The 20,433-nt window shown below is 38.7% G+C and overlaps 3 protein-coding genes across 16 annotated transcripts in view; 1 reads left to right on the top strand and 2 right to left on the bottom strand.

Moving 5' to 3' along the window:
* Positions 1–605: 605 nt before the first annotated feature.
* mtfr2 (mitochondrial fission regulator 2) lies at positions 606–4,857 on the bottom strand. Of its 2 annotated transcripts, XM_086167496.1 has the most exons (8): positions 4,730–4,857; positions 4,222–4,337; positions 4,026–4,130; positions 3,599–3,723; positions 2,815–3,026; positions 2,406–2,727; positions 1,999–2,182; positions 606–1,292 (listed from the first exon to the last, which is right to left on the bottom strand). In XM_086167496.1, exons 2-8 carry the CDS (start codon positions 4,291–4,293, stop codon positions 1,248–1,250), a joined length of 1,065 nt encoding a protein of 354 aa, XP_086023622.1. In that variant the 5' UTR covers positions 4,294–4,337; positions 4,730–4,857; the 3' UTR covers positions 606–1,247. The 2 variants fall into 2 exon arrangements, with proteins under 2 accessions (XP_086023622.1, XP_086023621.1); XM_086167495.1 differs by having other exon boundaries at positions 2,406–3,026.
* A 105-nt stretch (positions 4,858–4,962) lies between these two features.
* On the top strand, positions 4,963–7,742 carry armc1l (armadillo repeat containing 1, like). Its single transcript, XM_086167497.1, has 7 exons — positions 4,963–5,047; positions 5,336–5,505; positions 6,184–6,275; positions 6,520–6,703; positions 6,788–6,904; positions 7,003–7,077; positions 7,196–7,742. Exons 2-7 carry the CDS (start codon positions 5,353–5,355, stop codon positions 7,385–7,387), a joined length of 813 nt encoding a protein of 270 aa, XP_086023623.1. The 5' UTR covers positions 4,963–5,047; positions 5,336–5,352; the 3' UTR covers positions 7,388–7,742.
* Positions 7,743–7,808: 66 nt separating this feature from the next.
* Positions 7,809–20,433, bottom strand: part of map7b (microtubule-associated protein 7b) — a 28,854-nt gene continuing 16,229 nt past the window's right edge. For 3 of the 13 annotated variants that reach the window (XM_086167489.1, XM_086167481.1, XM_086167491.1), the window contains exons 5-20: positions 19,605–19,722; positions 18,703–18,804; positions 17,585–17,695; positions 17,077–17,172; positions 15,812–15,931; positions 14,483–14,655; positions 13,166–13,305; positions 12,662–12,903; positions 12,327–12,477; positions 11,745–11,913; positions 11,562–11,666; positions 11,420–11,470; positions 11,294–11,327; positions 10,975–11,098; positions 10,677–10,858; positions 7,809–9,647 (exon numbers count right to left, since the gene is read on the bottom strand). In XM_086167489.1, coding sequence (XP_086023615.1) covers positions 9,637–9,647; positions 10,677–10,858; positions 10,975–11,098; positions 11,294–11,327; positions 11,420–11,470; positions 11,562–11,666; positions 11,745–11,913; positions 12,327–12,477; positions 12,662–12,903; positions 13,166–13,305; positions 14,483–14,655; positions 15,812–15,931; positions 17,077–17,172; positions 17,585–17,695; positions 18,703–18,804; positions 19,605–19,722 — 1,929 coding nt within the window. In that variant the 3' untranslated portion in view covers positions 7,809–9,636. The remainder of the gene's footprint in view (positions 9,648–10,676; positions 10,859–10,974; positions 11,099–11,293; positions 11,328–11,419; positions 11,471–11,561; positions 11,667–11,744; positions 11,914–12,326; positions 12,478–12,661; positions 12,904–13,165; positions 13,306–14,482; positions 14,656–15,811; positions 15,932–17,076; positions 17,173–17,584; positions 17,696–18,702; positions 18,805–19,604; positions 19,723–20,433) is intronic. The other 10 variants (XM_086167483.1, XM_086167482.1, XM_086167486.1 and 7 more) reach the window with 10 other exon arrangements.

Here is a 20,433-nt window from a genome sequence, read left to right as displayed (position 1 = left end):
ACATACGAAATACAATAGCGCAACATTAAAAACAAAAAAAAAACACCTTTGCCTTTTTGTTATGTATATTTTCTTCTTTATTTTTACAAAATATTTTGTGTTTGTATTAAAGGCGCTCACCAGTTTATTACTACCTTGGCGTACAAGTGGCAAGTGAGAGCTGAGAACTGACGCATTAAGAAGGCGGACCTGCCCCCTACTGGATCGGAACGGATGTTCTTATAATAGCGTAAAGATATTGGGTTGAATAACAGAAATACATGTTGAATTTTAAGGTTCAGTGCCAAAGATAAGAGAAATTATAAAGTCTCATCATACTTTCCCTTTTTTTTTAAATGCAATGTGATTTTTTTTTTTGTTATTTTTCCTAATTCAATTTGATTTCGTTTTCTCTCGTTTCCATTTTTGCAGCTTATTCAAAGGGATATAAGCAAATAGATATACTGTACTATTTATGACTTAGATTTCATGGAATTCAGTATTTAATGTTTGGAATATTGACATGGAATGGACTTTAAATGTGACCATAATTTTTGGGCACAATACACAAGACAAAAAAAAAAAAAGATCAGTGCATTCGAACATTTTAATAAAAATAAGCAGCAGTTGCATAGAAATATGTGAATCTCAAAGCCATTTCTCTTTCGACTGAGTTGAGGTAAGAATCAAGGCATCACAATGACGTTAAAGAGGTTAGATTAAGGCAGGGATGTTACAGTAATAGGCTAAAGACATTCTTGTAAAATGAAACAATGCAAAACATAAGCCAAGTCTGCAATCATATTAATATTATATCAATTCCCCCATTTCAACTGTATATAAACAATATTCTCATTTAGCATTAAAAAGTGAGTGTACAGATTGTAACTTTTAAGAATTGTTCTTGTCAGGCAGTAAAATCAATTCTTTAAATTCACTGAAAGGAAATTAGAAAAGCCCTTTCCTGCTTTTATGCTCACTTAGCTTGAGTGCATACCTGCCTTAGGAAAATATCACATTATTTACTTTTGGAAAACAAGCTCTGCGCAAAAAAAACAGCAGTTACTGACACTTCAAAAACATAAAGAAACGTATTTACAGCAATCTCGACCAAATGACCATATAAAGTACATTCAGACCTCCCAACAAACACAAAAAAAACCCAAAACAAATCTTTTAGTGAGGAAAAAAATGGAAAAGGGGTAAGAGTACAGTCAAGCAACAACAGAGAAGCAAAAGCCAACCAATAACTTAAGCTGCGATGGATGTTACCGGGGGAGGCGTCCCTGGCTCCGTCTGGTGTGCAGAGAAATCTGAAACAATAATAACAGATTATTTACCCTGCAGATAGCATCCTCCTTTAATCCTTCAGGTTTTCTTTTTTAACAAAAAAAGGGGGCACTGTCAAGTCCACAATGAAGAAAAGATATTTTGTTAACTTAGAAAAGATATGTTAATTATGGAAGTAATATCAGTGGTGATCTTGAAAAGAATTAACCGCTGATGAAGGCTGCATCCCCGCTAATGCTGTAACAGTTTAAAATAAAAACTAGTTCCTTTGACAAAATTATTAGGTGCTTTTTCAGAATATATTTTCATGTGTGTTAATGTCAATGTAAACATAAATCACTGCAATGATGAAATACCTGTGATAAACTGTCAACTATTACATCTATTTTGATAGAAGACCATAAACAATGAAAAGGAAAAGGCCAGAGGTTTCTTGGAAGAGTGGTGGATTTTAAACATTGCTGGAATATAAAACTAAAACATCACCTATAACATAAGCATAGAGTAGTGGATACTTTGGAAAACATCAAATTTTTGATTTTTTGATTTTTTTTTTTTTCACTTAAACCTGGTAACATAAAGAAGTGGTTCAAAGAGGATGCTGCAAACGGCATCTGTAGAGGTGACTACTTTTAACTTTTGGGGAGTTTTCCCCAGTAAAAACTAAGAAATTACTGAATCAGAGATGCACACACTATAAATGAATGTCTTGTGTCCCTGAAAACAAACCTTGGGTGTTTCTGGACTGCCGAACGGTGACAATTCAAGCGAATTCTCTTTATCAGAAGACGTGTTATGGTGACACTGTAAAAACTTTTGCTTTAGAGCTTGAGCTATAAGAGCTGCCGGGTCATTAAGCAAAGCTGTCCCCCCTTTACTCCGTCTCCTCCTGACTGGTGTGCCCCCTGGGGATCTAGAAAGAAAGTGAAAGAAACTATTGTGACAAGATATATCAAAAGTATAGCAGAAATATAAACAAAATGCACAGAGAAAAGTTCTCTGACAGGAGAATGCCAGTGAATGTACACATATTCTGCTGTACAAGTATTTAAATATTCATAATATTGACTTAGTATCTGAACTTAAAAGTAGATACGCCAGTAAAACTGAGAAAAATACATCATTGCAATGCCTACCTCTCAACTGTGCGTAGCTTAACTTGATTCAAGTCCTTGAGGACTTCCAGCATGGAAGGGATGCTTTTAGTACCTGAACCCTGACCAGAGCCTGAGGTTTTGGGTCTGAGCTGACCCTTGACAGGATCTTTTGCCTTACTCCTGCGCTGTTGAATCAACTCCAATACAGAGTTCTTATTGGGCGGTGTAAGAAGACATAGTGGTGGTGGTGGTGGTGGAGGTGGAGGTGGAGGAGCCTCACAACGAGGTGTGGAGGTTCGACCTGGTGTCAGATTAGGAGACATCAATGGAGGTCCTGGGGTACTCTGGCACTCTGTCAGACCTAGAAGATGTTGAGAAGTTTTAAAAAGTTTGACTTCAAAAAAAAAAAAAAAAAAAAAAAAGATGCATTTCATTGAAAACCCTGTACCTGAGATAGGAGCTTCAGTAACAATCATTGCGATCTGAGTTCGTAGTTTCATCAGCTCTCTTTCCAGCGCCGTGATCTTCTTCATGGCTTCTGGTTCAGCATTCTGTCCTAAAGACCCACCGCCTCCTTTACTGGCTCTACTCAGAGTCTGTCCTGGGTGTCTTATCACATCCCTATTCACACGTCTGAGCTTCTTTGGAGGTATATGGTTCCTATTATGGAAACAATCCATCAGTATTTATATAGCACAACCATTTCTGGCTGAATTTGTTACTACGAAAAAGACAATGTATGTACGAGTAATCATTCGAATTAGTTTGATTTTTAATCAATTTAATTCCTGCAAAATCCTGGTTAGTCATTGAGGTGAAAAATAACATCTTGAACATGATCTGACTGGTGTATTGCATGACGAGGATTCATTTTCATTTAATTTGCTCATTGTGCTTTTGAACAATAAGTCACATGACTATTCTCAAAATCACATGGAGGATATCAGGCCAGATTTAGCAAGGAGTTACTAAAAAAAAAAAAAAAAAAAAAAAAAAACATTAAAAAAAATTAAAAGGAAAGGTTTTGGGCAATTATGACATCACCTGCTAATTAGCATATATCTTATGCACCAAAAATTAAATAGTAGTAAAAAAAGAGCCTCAATAGGAAAAAACAGCAATGAGGTTTTTCCCAAAACACGCAGTCTCTGAAGAAGCTGTGGGTATTGAAATCATGCCATGCCTCAAATTGTGCTGAATCAAATTCTGGGACTAAGTACATGCTTTCTCACCTGGTCTTGGCAAAGCTCTCGCCTTCATCCTCAAAAACCCACGCAACATCCGCAAATGATGGAACGGCACGTGCATCCATAGTAATGTCTAAATGATCATGGGGACGATAGATGAGCAGCGGGATCTGAGGACAGGCCGTAAGACATGAGGTGAAGAAACATTCAGGACAGTGATTCATGTTATCAGTGATCATCACTAAAAAAAAAAACTGTAATCCACCAGTGACAACATAAATGCAAATTACATTTGGATCAGGTCTGTAATAACATGTTTTATTAAGTGTAAGTAGATATCAAGGTCGACTTAAGCAGACAGATGATAAGACGGATCAGAATTGTCATAATTGAACACATTTTCAATGCTGCAAACCTGAGAGAAAATATTTTGTTTCACATTAGAGCAAGTAGGGCCCTCCTAAGATAAAACCTGAATGTGGATGCGTGGTGGAGGTGTCAGGGGCAGATTTGTCCCAATCATTCGCACAATGCTCCGATACTGGCCGCAGAGTTGGCTGTCCCACACCGGAATCAGCTGCAGGCGAGAAAACACTGGATATTTACCCATTAAGCCCCACAATAACATAAGGAAATCTGAATATGGGCATAAATATTTCTGCACTCACCATCTCTGGAGGCACTCCAAAATAATCAAACACCATACGCAGCACAAACTGAACATCCTCCAGCAGAGACATCGGAGGACTTTCTGGTGAAACTGCTGATATCTGCAATTGAACCGCTGGAGACCAACAAACATATTGCACTCAGTCACAGACATTACAACTGAAAAGCATAGAAACATGAAATGAAGGGTCTTTTCCTTTCTAATTTGCATTATAACTACTATACACTGCACTGTGTATAACTGTGCACGTGGCAAATAAACATTTAACTCATCTATCAATAACAACAAATGTAGTTTAATCCAGTTATTTAGGCAATATTAAGATTCTCCTGTGACTTTTCCAAATGGGGGAATATAATATCCATTTTATTTTATTCCCGAAACATGAGTTTGTGATGACAGAGGTGACGGTGCTGCAACTGCACCGCACTGCGTCTGTCTTTAAAACCTTCATGTAATCCGACGTGCGGACAAACAAGAAGGATGCAGAAAATACGAGCACTTACCGTGGACTCTACTTGTCGAAACGTGCACTAACAGTTAGATCAGCGCAACATCGTCTTTTCGATTAAAAAATGACTAAAACTGACTCAAAAGAAGAGGTAAATGTAAACTCAGCTTCCTTGCTCACGCGTTCATTCAACAGCAAACCCCAAAGTCAAATCAAACAGCTTCAGTAAAGTGATCGCTGATTGGTCGAGGGCACAGCAGCCGATAGAATTAAGCGTTAGGGCAGAGCCGGTGGAAGGGAACGAACCAATCGTGTGTCTTGAAACTGTGTGACACTAAATTTGTATTTGCGTCCACGAACTTCCTTCTCCGCGGTAAGACAACAAAAACCGAAATAACCATAATTATCGTACTATTAAACTGCCCTTTTCTTAATTTTATGCATTATCAACACATTTTGTTTATAAACGATGAAAATAAACAAAATGAAAGCATTTTGTTAATTTTTTTTCGGCATATTCCGTGCCAGTCATATTCCGTGCCAAACTTCTTCCGCGTGTCGGGTTTGTTGTGACACAGCATAAATGCAACCGAGTAATGTCCGATCTACAAATAACTACTGACACTGAATCGACGAACTAACTGCCTAATTTACTTTTCAGGTCTGGTAAAGTTAAAGATGATGGACGCACTATCGGTGGTGAGTCAGTTGCGGGATCTCGCTTCTGAACCGCAAAATAGAGAGGCGATCGTGCAGGACCAGGGCTGCCTGCCCGGCCTGGTTCTCTTCCTGGACAACCAGACCCCAGAGGTGGTGCTCGCCACGCTGCAGGTTTGTTAAGGCCTGACTGGTGCAAACTTTGACACAAGATAATAAGCTACAGCTCTATTTGTTATCACGTCAAGTAATGCAATGGTTTGTCGTTTAAGATGTTTTAGCTCTACAATTAGTTTAGTCTAATCTATTCAGTAGACTTAACACAATATTATATCACTAACCAAGTTATTCAATTTTGACATTATCACGTTGTAGATGTAAATGAATCGTTTCTTTATCTTTTCCTCCTTGGGTTTGTATTCAGGTCCGTGGGCATCTTCAACACCTGTTGCAACATAAAGTGTGCTACTTAAACGTGTTGTTCTAAGGAACAAATTGCAAAAAGCAAACTTTCTTTTTCTGACTATCTGTGTATCATAATCAGGTCATACACATTTTGTTGCAAAATAAATGACCGATGTCGTTCAATAAGGCAAAACAATTAGAACAAAGAGGGCAACAAATTGTTGACTGCTCTAGATAACAGGGGCGGCACTTTGGCCTCTTTGAATGTGTTTTATCCCACTTCATAAGTTTTAACACACTAAAGGCATTCAAGTTTAAAAAAAAAACAAAAAACATTTATTTAAAAATACTGAAGTGAAAACATGGAGTAACTCTGCAAAACTCTGGGAAAACACTTGACGCCGAGATGTTGATTGAAGATGTCTATCATAATATATCTATCGCCAGACCCTGCGCTACTTAGCTGAGTGGTCTCCCAACATTCCCACTATGAAGAAGGAACTTGGGTTGATCCTGAGCTTGAAAAAAGTCATGGGAAGGTGAGATTTTTTCATTTTCTTTCATTTATTTTGGTCTGAAGTCATGGTCTTTTTGTTCTCTTAGTGATTTTAAGTGGCAAAATCACTTTGCCAAGTGATTTTAAAATGCTATTTTCTCAACTTGAAACATTCTGCCTCATTTATTACATGAATCATTTGTCTTTTTCTGTTTTCATCATTAATTACTGTCACGTACAATCTGATGATTTGCACTAAATTAATCAAATAATATTTATTCAAACAGAGTGGGCCTGTCCGTTGATATAACAGCCTTAGCCCAGGAGGTGTATGGCCTTCTAAATGTGCCCGCTAATCCTGTCCACAACACATCTGAGAGGGAAAGGAGAAGGAAATCGCAGTTCTTCATTAACTCCTCCAACAGGAAAGCAAAGTTTATCACTCTGCATATACAAGGATTGGACAATGCTGTGAGTAGGACTGTTGGCCGATACACCACTGTTTTGGTTTTTTTTTAGTAGTGAGGTAATAAATGCAGTTTCTCTTTTATCAAGAATCAGCGAGGCCTGTGCGAGGAGGCTCTTCTGAAGGTCAAAGGAGTGATCAGCTTTACTTTTCAGATGGCCTCCAAGAGATGCACTGTTCGTGTTCGTTCAGATCTATCCACTGAGGTGAACACCCTAAACCTTTCCTTTGTTCAATTTTTCAAATGTTTTGAATAGGAATCTAAATCCAGTTATATACTTCTCCTATGTCTCTCCCCTCACAGAGCCTGGCCTCAGCCATCGCATCCACCAATGTGTTATCTGCGCAGCAGGTATTGAAAAATGAGGCAGGAGAGGAGGTGAGAAGTGGGCTACCAGAACTCCTTTTGAAATTCAAATGACTTGTGGCATCGTTGTTTTGGTCAGTCAGCTGAGAATAGTGCTGAATCCAAACTGTATTTCTACTTCTGTCCACAGGTTTTCATCCCTCTGAACCCATCTGGAATACAGGTACAACAGACCTCAGCTCTGCCAGACTACCTCCCAGAAGAGGAGAGCCCAGAAAAGGAGTCCAGCCGTGCTATTTCTCGCAGTGCAGCCAAGGAAGACACAAATGGGAGCTGGCTTAATACTGCAGCCAGTTTCCTTACCAAGACCTTCTATTGGTGAAAGTGGAACTCTTTCCTCGTGGTGTGTGTGTGTTTTACTGGAGTGGACCTCATTGGCTGTTACTTCATCGGCTTGGCATCAATTTTTGATTTAGGTGATTGTGGCCTCATGAAAATGTCTTCTGATATTGGAATTTAGGCTTTCTCTTTCCTGATGAATGGGAAGCCACAGACTACGGGAAAATGATTTCTCTTGTAATTGTCCTCTGTCCAGTGTTCACTTGAAATGTAAATATTTTCTTTACATTTGTTTCTTTCCAGGCCATCTCTTCATGTTCGGCATTTTTTGATTGCTGTATTTTCTGCTGGAAAAAATTTTATATTGTCCTCAACGCTTACAACTATTCCATATTTCAGTTTTGGTGTGTCTCTCTCCATCATTAAAGTTTCGCCACAATGCAGTAATTGCAAGACACAGTTGAATAGGGAGCCAAGTCAAACATTTATTTACTCACCAAATACATTTAGTTGTACAAAGATTTCAGTTTTACACTATTTCAAAGAACTCCTTACATAGCACTTTTCCTCTTTAAAGGATCTTTGCATTTTTCAAGCCTGCTGTCATTTTATGTAAAATATACTGTTTCATTTGTAATTCATAAGGTACTCATTTCGACTGAACTGTACAGGTAGGAATTCTTCTGAAAAGCATAGTGTTTGCCAAGTTGCAAAGTTTGAAAACCAGATGCTGTGTATCACTAGAAGATAAAAGATGAGATTTCTAAACCAGGTTTCCATTATGGTGATACTGCAAAGATGAGAATTAGGAAAGGAAGTGAAGATGACGCAGAAGCAAATCCCAGATAGAAGCACTAATGGTGCAGAAAACAGCGGAAAGAAAAAATCAGGAGTTTCCTGTGATTGGTTATTTTTAGACATAAAGCTGACTGCATTTAATCAATGATGTTCCTGCATGAAAATAAATCAGGAAAAGGATGCCATCAAGTTAAAAAATGGCCAGAATGTCAGTGCTCAGAGTGGGAGCACATATGAATTTCCAGTTGTATAGCCAAGTCCTGCATTATCTCGTTTTGCAAGTCATGCAGTAAGGCAAAGGAGCATCACATTTAGCAGCATACATACTTAAATTTCTCATCAAGAAGATCAAATCAAAACTTCCAGCAACAGATGTTTAGTAGTTAAAGTTTTAATCAGTTTTATGTTTCTTTGACTGAGATGAGATTTTCAACATGAGGTATACCAGCAATAGGTGGATCCTCCCAATACAATGATCATTGGCTCAGTGACAGGATGCAGCTTTGACAACTTAAACTTATTGAGTCAAAAGGGAAAACAGGATCTTAAGTCAAAGCATTTTTTTTTCATAGTTGAACAGTAATGGGTGACAGAATAAAGACATTAAAAAAGAAAAATCATTTAGTCACCTTTAATTATATACATTAATTAAATATATCTAAACAAAAAAATCTGTAATTTACATATTTCTCAATATTCTGAAAAGTGTATTTTCATTTTGCCATCAATCAACTTCAACTCCAAGCTGAAGGCTCAATCCAATAATAACCTCTAGCTTTTAACACTATAGATACAGCAAAAATATATAATGTATAACTTTCCAACACCTGTTGTCAACATATAACTATCCTTCTTTTTTGCCCTTCATTCTGTAACATTTTTAGAAAACATTGAGACATTAGAATTACAAGGTTAAGGTCAAAACCTTGTATTTCTAAGTTTGTGCAAGATCCAATAATGACATCACATTGCCGATTTGGTCAATTTCTACAGAAAAGAAAAAAAAAAACATCTCTTCAAGTATCATAATTAAAGAGCTTACAATTGATCTCCGTTAACATTAATGTTAATTTATCATTCATATGAATATACACACAACCAGTGATGAGATAGAGTAGATCTTTAATGGTGGCCCAGTGATCCTGGAACATTTATCTCAATCAGGTTGTTTGAAGGCAGCAAACAGACACTGTAAGCCATGTGTAATCATGGTCTTACAGCAAGACAGTCTGCCCCCCTCAGGTTTTTGAGGGAAACCTAAGTTCCCTCTGAAGATGCTTTAAAGAGATCTTTGGAAGTACCATCTTTGGAAAATGGCCGTAGTGCTTGTTAGTCAGCTGGGGTCATTGGAAGGAGGGAAAGTCATCCTCTGGAAGGTCACCTCCATCGTACTTGAATCCGTCCTTTGATTACCTTCGGCCGCGTGTTTCTCCACCCCTCTATCCTTCCTCTTGGATCTCCTGTGTGTGAAATATCTCACGTCCTGGCCGAGCATCAGGCAACATCTAATTTTCAAGGATATAAACAAACGACTATTATTTCTGAGGGAGACTTCAATGTATCTGTAAAACCGAAGAAGAATGACCACAATCCATATAATCAATTTTTTATGGGCCTCCAAAAGAGACCAATTAGAGCTTCCCTCAGGTTTTTTGCGACTCATTTGTATCTTATTTTCATTTGAAGTCTGATATATAATGATAGAAACAGTTCTGTCTATTTGTTGTGGTCAAGAGACAACATTATGATTTAGCATTAAGCTTTTGTACCTTTCAATACAATTTTTGAGCTTTTACCCTGAATTTGTTTTGTGCAGTCCATTAAAATATGCTAAATTAGGGCAGAGGAAACCTGTTGTAGAAATAGCTTTCATCTGTTAACACTGTTGAGTTTAATACTGTAATGAGCTGAATCATCTGAGCAATCTTATTTACACCTGGTCTGGTTATTAACCATTCTTTTCCATCAGCCTTTGATTACAAACATACATTTACATAAAGTCCAATGGCCATTTCAGCAGTTAATGCGGTGATAATAGGCATAGTAAGAGGAAAGAGAAAGGTGGTGTGTGTTCAAAAAGTGAAAGTGTGTGAAAATAGCAGATGTTATTTTAACGTGATGGACACTCGAGTATTGACAAGAAAAAAAAAAATACCACATAGTTAAAAAAACACTTTCAATATTGTAAATTTTGCAAAATGCAGACATGCTCTTCCTGTCTTCTTTAGAAATCATTTTATCTGATTTTATAGAGAATTGAACCCTTTGGCAGGCAATCAAAATTACGTATTTGGAAAGAGTCAATCTAAAAAATTATCATCTGGTTGCTGTAATTAAAGCTTTAGAATGTTTTAAAACAAACTATTTGTGTAGCTCTGTGTGCTGCTGTATTATGGGTTTCAATATTAAGCATAAAAATGTGAATAATAATAATAAAAAAAAAAAAAAACACATTGTATGTATTCTTGGTCATAGAGAGTATCACCAGAGAGCAAAAATAAAGGAAGAAAAGTAGAGAGAAGATGTTTTCTGACCTGGTCCCTGCTGGGCTGATATGTCTCCAATGCCACTCAGAGGCTTTAGGAGTCCATTCTCTCTAAATGCAATAACAGGAACTCTTTCCTCCTGCTCCGGCCGCTGTTGCTCCTCTTCTCCTTCACGAGGCAAAGTTAAATGTGACGGCAACACGATCACCTCCTCAAAATCGCCATTCTCCCTGAGAAAAGAAGAGACACAGCAGGGACCATGAAACAAATCAGCATGGTCTCAAAATATAATGGTTTAAAAATAATATTATGTAATCTAATATCCCCTATTCAAAACTCAATCTACCTCTGATCAGAATGGCTCTGTGCGGTGGTGCTGGCATTTGGGTCAAAGTCGGCTTGGCGACTGTTGCCATTGCTATGGCGAGTCGGTGATTCGGTCTCAGCAGATGGGCCCGGGGACGCAGCTGCTAATGACGCCAGGAGAAAACAACAAAACAGCACATCAGACACAGAATCCGAGCAGCCAGCAGAGACGATGACACGGCTGTCATGATAACACCATAATAACCCTTTCAATTTGTAGCCTATCAGGGAAATCACAGGTATGTACATCAGTTTTATCATTAATGTATTAACAGGGTTCCAAATATAAAGAGAGTTACCTGGGTGGTCCCTGTTCCTGGTGGGCTCAACTTTCTAGAAAAGGATCGTGAAAACAAAGAGCTGTTAAAAATAAAAACATACTGCATTTATATAGACATGTGTCAAATGTTCTCTTTTCTTAATACCTTCTCTGCCGTGTCTGAACGTCTGGTTCTCTTCATAATCTCCTCCAGGCGCTTAATGGTTCAAGAAAAAAAAAAAAGCTGGTGAAAGCTATTCAACAAGAAAATGTATTCAATGTTACACTAAAGGTCAAAAATGTGTCACCTTCTTTCTTTCTAGGCGTTCAGCCTCCTCTTTCTGAAAGTGCTTCTCCCGCTCCTGCCTCAGTCGGTCTGCTTCCTCCTTCTGTCGAGACTCTTCCTCCTCTTTCTGAGCAACAGGGACAGAGTTTTACTTCGGGATCTCTGAAGATGTCTTGGACGATTTCATGGCCTCGTGATTTCCAACCTGTTTTTGGATTCTCTCTGCCTCCTCTCTCTCTTTCTGCAATCTCTCTTCCTCTATCTTTCTTGCCTCTTCTTCCTTCATTCTCCTCTCTTCTGCCTGACGCTGGGCCTCCTCCTCTCTCCTTGCTCGCTCCTCTGCCTTGCGTCGAGCCATCTCCTCCTTGGCTAGTCTGTAGTGCAGTGAGGGACAATTTACATACAATATCCCTAAGTGGAGGGCAGCACGGCGGCGCAGTGGTCAGCATTTCAGCTTCACAGGGGGACAAGGGGACTTTTCTGTGTGGAGTTTACATGTTCTCCCCGTGTCTGTGTTGGTTTTCCTCTGGGTTCTCCGGTTTCCTCCCACAGTCCATAAACATGCAGCACGTTAATTGGAAGAAAATTGAAAAAATTGCTCCGAATGAAAGAGTCAGTGAATAATTGTTTGTCTGAACACGTGGTCCTCCCTGCGACTGACTGGCGTACCCCGGCTCTTGCCCGATGACCGCTGGGATACCGTGAACCTGAGCGCAGGATAAGCCCCAGGCAAAGGAGGGATGGATCCCTAAGTTACATATGTACTGTCATTTCTAGCACAGCTTACCTTGCCTGCTCCTCCTGCTGCTTGCGCTCCTCTTCCTCCCGCTCTCTCTGCTCACGGGCCAGGCGGCGGTTCTCAGATAAAATGCGGCTTGCCTCTTCGGGATTGGTTGTGCCAGCTGAAGGCTTGTGGGCTGGAGGACTGCTTACACTCTCTATGATGCATCGAAATTGACATTATGAAAAAATCTGCCAAAGATTGAACAATCTTATCTCCAGTGTAAAGGTGGAATCGAGCAAAAGCACAAGAAAGTCTCAGGGTTATGTATCAGTGTGAAAGATGCCGACAATGTTTCTGACAATCTGAAATGTTGTCTAGTCTAGTGGACTGTGACTGACCACTGGCTGCAGCTGGTGCTGATGTTGCATCACTGCTGGTTTTGCTTTGGCCATGTTTCAGACAGCTGGGCTGAGTGGGATTGAGCAACTGCTCTTCCTCTTCCGCTTGAGACAAGACTGGTGTCTCTGGGCTGTGTGTTTCGGGTGAGATCTTGGCAGGCCTAAGATTTCCAGGGTCATCTGTCCCGGGAGACTTTAGGAGCTTGGGGGTCGGGGGTCGAGCTGTTGTCTTCTGTGGAGGCCTTTGTTCAGAAAAAAGAAAAAGGGAAATCAGGAACATACCAGCGAGGTAGAACCCATTTAATATGTATCTCTAAAATTAGAACCTTGAATGATTTTGGTATTGCAACATCTGCATCAGATGCCGCTTTATATATTACTACGAAATTACTTTCTTAACCAGGAAGTGGACATTTTGTCTCTAGCGCCTCTATAATACCTTCAAATTTAAATTATCCTCAGTTTCCATTTGACCACATCACATTTCCATCACAATTCTCGTACCTGCCAGGAGAGGGAGCGATTACTTTGCTGTTCCTTTTGCCTGCAGAGGCAGAATGTTTGTTCGGAGGTAAGGTAAAGATGGGTGTCAAAGGGAGAGAGAGGTTGCTCCAAGACTTCCTGACAAAGTCACGGTTCTGCTGCTGTTTGCCCAGGAGAACAGAAGTGGAAGAAGACAAAAGTATAATTATGGTCAGTGCTGACAGAGAGCAATGCTTTCTAAAATAAGCCAGTAAACTTTAACTGAACCCCGCCACAAACTGTGACCAGGCATAAATATCTTATTCAAGTGGCACAGACAGTGCCAAGGTCCAGGTGCCCCACTGACAGCTCAGAAGTAACAAGATTAGACTCAGACAACCTAACCCTGCATCAGAAGCAACACTGAGCTGTGTCATCAACATGGAAAATCTTTATCATCCTCGCTACACAAGTATTTTCTCAAGACTAAGGACATTAGTCAACTGAAAGAAAATTGACTTATTATACCCTACACTGTCATTGTCACAAGCCACTTAATTATGTTTCACACCATCACATCTTATTGTTCATACTACAGCAACAAAATTGCAGTCATACCCATTTAACACTTGAGGTGAGGGTAGGTGTCAGAAAAGGGGAAGTTAAAATAGCTAAAATTTTTGTACTAGATAGGATCATGGGATTTACATTGAAGATGCCTTCATGACAGCAGACAGACCAACACGCAGTATGGCGTTATTATGAATATTTCTCATTTTGACAGAAGGGCTTGTACCATCACAGTTGCCACGGCCTGTTTTCCGACTTCAGAAAAGGCACAGCAGCCATTATATTTATTGAGCACATCACTTTTGTATGCATCAACTCCAAGTGCCTAAAGTTGAGAATTTTGTAAAGGTGTCAATCATATGGTTCCCTGAAAAGTGAGTCAGGATTCATTACCTTCATTACAAAGACGTCTGAAGGGAGGGGTTTTTCTCCCACATAGGATGCTTTATATCTAACTACAAAGTGTGTACCTGATTCAGTCTATACTCATTTATAAGATCACATAAACCAGATAATTTCCTGTAGTGTTCACTTGGACAGCTGGCGTTATATACTCATGTTAAGCAATGTCTAGGTCTGTACATAAAAAAATTGTCATAAAAGAATACAGCATTAAAAATAATGGACAGATAATGGGGACTTACATAGATCTTTTCAGACTTATATTTGTAAAAGTGAAATTACTTTTCTTTCCTTGCATCATCTGAATACATACAATGTGTTAATGTGTATCTTCTATGTTGTCTTGCTTACTGCTCAAGATAGCAGTGATGTGATGATATAACAAACCTTTGCTGTTCCAGTGGTTCTCCTCCGGACAGTGGTGGATGAAGAGGAGGCTGTTTCTCTGCCTAAGCTTCGGTCATGGCTGCGGCAGTGAGGTAGTGGCTGGACCTGCAGGGCTTTGAATGACATGGTGCCCATGGGATGGCAGGACACTGAGCGAGGACACACAGGCATGGCTAAGGTATTGTACATTGCGGGGGATTTGGAGGAGGTAAAGATCGGGGTAAAATGATTTTAAAAGGATTGTATTAGTGGGAGCACAGAGCCAAAGAAAAAGAATGGGAGGAGGGAATGAGATGTATGTTGGATACATTCAGGAATAGAAGCGGTAGCATTGTGAGGAAAGTCGGAAAAGGAAAGTGGGAGGAATTAAAAGAAAATGTAAGAATGAAACAAGGAAAAAGGAAAAGGATTAGAGTTAATTACTGGAAGATCATTACTCAGGCACTGTTAATTATTACTAAGTATTTAGCAAAGCTGATTTTTAAGTGGAGAGAAAAGAAGACAACATTTTTTGGCGACGAAGTCCATGATAGAATATAATATTCAAACACCTTGCTTGCTTTGTATTTTGTTTCTAAAGAACACAATTTCTCTCTCAGCTAGATTGCTTAATTCTATATGGTAGAAACATTTCTAACCAATCAAAGGTCACCTAGAATTAAGTAGACATGTTCAAACTAAAACTACACAGAGGAAAAGCACAAGTAGAAAATAAGTCTTGCGAAGCCTGCTCTTTCATACAAAGAGTAAGAGTAATATTTGTAGCTGAGTGCAGACAAAGAGAAGGAAAAAAAATAGTCTCTTCTTTGCACACATCATATGAGAAGAAGTTGTGGCAAGAAAAAAAAAAACAGAGCGGAGATATACAAGAATCTACAAGGGAAGAAAACAAGCAGAAATTGGGGCTGATTTGCTTTGCATCAATAGAATACCGTAAAAAGGATAAGAATTCAACAGGTTCCTTCATTTCAAAACACACTAAAACATAAACAGAAATATTAAGAATGAAGGCTGTAGCTGTGATAACCAGACAAGGAAACTAGGCGTTTTATCGGAGGGGAATTTCATCCTGAACAACTTACTTGTTTAGATTAGTGTGTGTTTGAGCTTTGAGTGCCTGATACAGGCTGGTGAAGGAAGTTTCAGACAGTGTAATGCTTTAAGCCAAATCTGATTAACAGCCAAACTGTTCTGGTCAAGAGACACATATAAAAACGGTAAAATACTTCTAGTAACAAGGTATTTTATTCAGAGAAGCAGCGAGTAATCATATCCAGCCTCTGCCTCATTCAGTTGCTGATCAAAAGAAGAAGAGACTGTTCTTGTTACCTATGTGTTCTCCAGACAGACTCATGGCACTGCGGCTACGGGCTAGATAGGAGTGTGTCGGTTGCTGCAGGCGGTTCACCACATTAGTTTCCCATGGTGTCAGGGGAAGACGACGCAGGCCTAAACACACACACCCACACACCAACACACACATACAGTTTAGTAATAACAAAAATCCTTGATTGCCTCAGTCATAACATATTATATATGAATAAACCCTCTCTCTAAAGTGAAACTTTGAGGGTAAGTGATGACCAGGCACATGGCTTCCAAGCTGCACCTGCACCAGCATGCATTTTCATTGGGAGACCAAGCAAACAGCCTTGAGTGACGGGCAAACACATGCAATAAAATATACAGATAAAAATCCTAAAGGAGAAAAGGGTGTTTTATACTATCGCAAAAAAATTACAATAAATTATAAATGCACTGAAAGCTTACACGGAACAGCCAAGTGGTTCTTTGTGCCCAGCTTGAGTATTGCCAAACAGATTGTGTAATACAAATCAACAAGTAATGATGGCAAATTCTGATTCACTAATTGAGAAAGACAAACGAAACTGATCAGATATAACATGCAGCATTGCCAGCTTGGATCAATAACAAGCCCAGGGGAGCAGACACAAAGACACAAACGAACTGGAAACTATACAGAGAAATTTCAAACTTTCATTCATTTTGTGATTTTTTTTTTTAGATACAATTTTCTATGTAACAGTTAAAGGACGTATGTCATGTTTGTTAAATACTTGGTATGCTGCAGTTACAGTCAAGCATGCACGCACGCACGCGCACACGCACACACACACACACAATCTAGCAGTGAAGTAACGATTGATTTTTTTTCCAACCAGGATAAAACCAGTGTTTCCTTTAAAAACAAAAGATTATATTCTGGAGGATTAGGGGGGAAAGGGGTCAAACAAAGGGAAAGGGGTGTTGTTTTCAAATGTATACAACACTTTCTGGACTGAAATTTTGTAAAAATTTGATTTGATAAATACATTTTTAAACACTAAGTCCAACTAAACATTGTATGATGTCTACAGATTAATTCAAGAGCCATAAAGATGTAGAATATTTTACAATAATAATCAGAAAACACTCTCAATCAATGATTTCCTAATATTTAGAGACACTTCTAAGGAAAATTACAATTATGCTCAAGCTCTCGACAGTTTCCAGCTCATGATCTTTTAGTCCACTTCATTGTGTGTTGCCTATAATAAAAAGCGATTAAACTGCAAAATGTTCCCAGAAAACACCTGTGTTTTTTTGGTGGGTGGTCTTTCCCTGGTGAAGGTGGGATTTGGATTGAGCTTTGTTTATGGCAGGGGAGGAGACAGTTCTCATCTGTATGCCTGTCAGCAACATATGAACATCAAAACATGCATCCTCAATTGTTACAACTCTGTAGTAAAGTCAGAAGTTTCTAAGGAGATTTCATGTCAAACACAGCAATATGTATTCCAAAAAATGTGTTTTTCTTTGGACATAACTCTCTTGCAAAAGTCATGATAAAATACTTACATCTTGTACTATTTAAATCTGTTGCAAACATTCTTTACTCTATGTGTTAGCACATTGCTGTTTATCTTTTTCCATACTATTACCTTGATGATATTGACTACATGAAACTGTGTTCATTTAGACAGCAAGGGAAAACAATTCCTGTATAAATTCAAGAATCTAGCTTAAAACAAAGACAAAACCACACAGACTGCATCAGAAGAAATACATTGTAAACAATATTAGAAATGTTATTTTCATCACCTCGGTCAGGTGAATGTAGGAGTGTAGCAGAGGAAGAGGATAGGCGCTTGGTGATGACAGGGTCTGCATGTTTTGATAAATTCATCGTGGACACTGACCGCCTGTCAGCATCTAAAAACAAAGAAATTTTAAGGTACAGATAGAAAAGTCGGAACATGAAAGACCAAAAAAAGAGAGTCAAAGGTTTCTCTCTGGGATTAATCTACAAGTTTTGTAGGGCTGTAGTCAGACAAAAAGGCAGAGATAAATCTAAATAATGCTCTAACAATTAGAAGGGATGAAGCACATTTTCTAAGATTTGAGAAAGCAGCTATTGATTCCTATCCCACAAAAACTGTTAAAAGCAATTGAACCTCCAGGTCAGCAACAGACAGGGAGTAATTGCTCAGGGAAATAAATCTGCACACTACTTTTATAATGTAAGTTAGATCACTTGTGATGAAATGTATACTTTTTAAATGCGTAGAGGGTTCACACTGGGTTGAGAATAAAGAGGACCCTCAGATCTTTAATTTCCTCAGGTAATTCTTGTCCCATGTGAACAGTTTTCACAACAAATGTCCCCAAAGCAACACAGGGTTTGGAGTCTTAAAAGGTGAAAAAATGCATATGCAATAATAAATCCCCTAAAGAAAACAGCCAAATTAGATTGATATATTCTGAAGTACATCTCCAATGAATATGCTACTTATATCTACTTAAATCTAAATTCTCAATTGCACTTTTTGCAAGTCGCTTTGGATAAAAGCGTCTGCCAAATGACTGTAATGTAATATAAATTTGAGAACTCTGGAAGCAACCAATTGAAGGACTACAGCCCAACAGTTTATGTCCAGTCAGGTTAGGTATTTAAAACTAGGGAAAATTATAGTGAATTAGTAAACAAAAGGATTCACATAATCTAAAGTAAATTAAAGGTTTGAAGGAAAATGACCCTGTTCCCTGAGGCACAAGTAAAAAACACAAACTAGACTGCTACGTGCAAAAAAAAAGTAGCCATGGGGCCAACATCTACACTAATATCTGTGTCCTAAACAGTTATAGTTAATGGCAGTAACGGGTCTACAGCCAGCATGCTAATGCTAGCTGGCTAAATGACGCAGTACTATAATATTCACATTGGGAGGTCATTCCATATCTGCGGTAGAGACTGAAAGCACTCTGCATGTGCTCCAGTCCAGCAAGGTCGAGTGGATAGAGGAAAGCCGACTCAACAAAACCTGGACCAGGAGGGGGAAGCACAATAGTCGAGAAACAAAGAGCAGAGGGGGGGTACAGGGAGGTTGAGAGCCAGGTTACCAGGTTAAGAGAGAGAAAAAGAGAGAGAGAGACAGAGTCACAGTGGTTGAGTTTGAGTAAATGAATGAGAGAAAAGGAAAGATGGACAGAGAGAGGCAGAGTAGGCTGTGAGTCAGCAGTAACAACAGAGAGCAGCAGATATGTGGAATTCAAATGAAAACAGCAGAGAAAATACTGACAGACAGAAGCATGTGATTATCAGGCATGTTTACACAAGGATGACACTAAGAATAAAGGAATATTTATATTGATAATCCAACATGGGACACAATCTGACAACAGGAAAAATTGCCTAAAGCATAAATGTGGACGGTCATATGCGATATCTGCATATATCATTGCTGCAATACTTGAAAACGAGCCACATGCATGTATGAGAGTTGGAATAACAAAACCTCATACTCTGAAGCAAACAAAATGACACAAGATGAATCAGAAGAAGTCAAATGGTAAACCATCTAGCAGTGGAATAAAAGTGACTGTTCCACAGACAAATTTCTGATTAACATCAGATTTATATTAACACTCCAATGTGACCTAAAGATCTCTAATGATATAGAATTCAATGTGTTTTTTTCATGCATATACATTTATGATAGATGTCAGATTTGTGCCATATAAAAAAGGAAGAAAATGGAATACAATTACTAGGAGACAGCCATAGAATCCATATCAATAAACTATTGTGACTGTGTTAGGGTGCAGTGACATTCAAAATTACCGGTGGGTGTGCTGGGAGAGTTTGTTTGCAGTGCCCCACCCCAGGACCAGCGGTTGGGTTTCTGTCGGGTTCCCTGGCAACGCTCCAGAGTCCGTCGCATTACTGCCTCATGACGAACCTTTATTTACAAAGACATCAATTAGCAGTACAGCCATCCTACACGCAAATATGGCAGCAATGCTGGGATATTTTTTCTTCTCAGTGGGCAGTAGTCCATTTTAGTTGTGTGAAATTCAAATGTTAAGGAATTCAAAGTTAAGTCAATGGCATTCAAAATGGTAATAATAATGCAAACTGCTGAGGGAGGACTAAGATGGTTATATTCATTAAAATATATATTTGTTATTTTATGTTATTGCACAGGGTATACTTGTCAGTTTGTCAGACTAATTTAGCAAATGAATGATGTGTTGCATAAACATGAGCACATTACCCATATCAAGAAAACACTGTAAAAGGCAAAACAGATTTTTTTTTTTTTCAAAATAAGCTAAATATTTTCCAGTTAATGTAAGAAATCTCTCACTACAAAATTGAATGAGAATATTGGGGAGGCTGTGCTCTATGATTTTGATACAATTCATAGGGGCCTTGGCCAATTAAAAAAAAAAAACAAAAAAGAAAAACAGCATCAGCTGTGCAATTAATTCAGCCAGAAGCATACCCAGATTGGAGCTTTTATTGCATCCTGTCAGAAAACTAGAGGTGGAATCAAGACACACAGACAGTAAATCTTTCTATAATGTATGGTAAACACTGAGCTGGTGAATAGAATGAACACACACACACAACTGAAACAGAAATTATAGATTAGGGAACAGTTTGGTAT

Source organism: Fistularia commersonii, chromosome 20 (assembly GCF_037954325.1).
Source record: "Fistularia commersonii isolate RoL2024-O1a breed Wild chromosome 20, RoL_Fcom_v1.0, whole genome shotgun sequence".
NCBI lineage: Eukaryota > Metazoa > Chordata > Actinopteri > Syngnathiformes > Fistulariidae > Fistularia > Fistularia commersonii.
This window is presented reverse-complemented; position numbering and strand designations above follow the sequence as displayed.

Coding starts and splice junctions, on each gene's coding strand:
- mtfr2 (XM_086167495.1), bottom strand. CDS start 4,293: ATGTCTCTGCTGGAGGATGTTCAGTTTGTGCTGCGTATGGTGTTTGAT. Junction 4,131..4,221: donor TTGGAGTGCCTCCAGAGATG/GTGAGTGCAGAA, acceptor TCTCGCCTGCAG/CTGATTCCGGTGTGGGACAG. Junction 3,027..3,598: donor GAGAGCTTTGCCAAGACCAG/GTGAGAAAGCAT, acceptor TTTCCATAATAG/GAACCATATACCTCCAAAGA.
- armc1l (XM_086167497.1), top strand. CDS start 5,353: ATGATGGACGCACTATCGGTGGTGAGTCAGTTGCGGGATCTCGCTTCT. Junction 6,276..6,519: donor TTGAAAAAAGTCATGGGAAG/GTGAGATTTTTT, acceptor TTATTCAAACAG/AGTGGGCCTGTCCGTTGATA. Junction 7,078..7,195: donor AAAATGAGGCAGGAGAGGAG/GTGAGAAGTGGG, acceptor TTCTGTCCACAG/GTTTTCATCCCTCTGAACCC.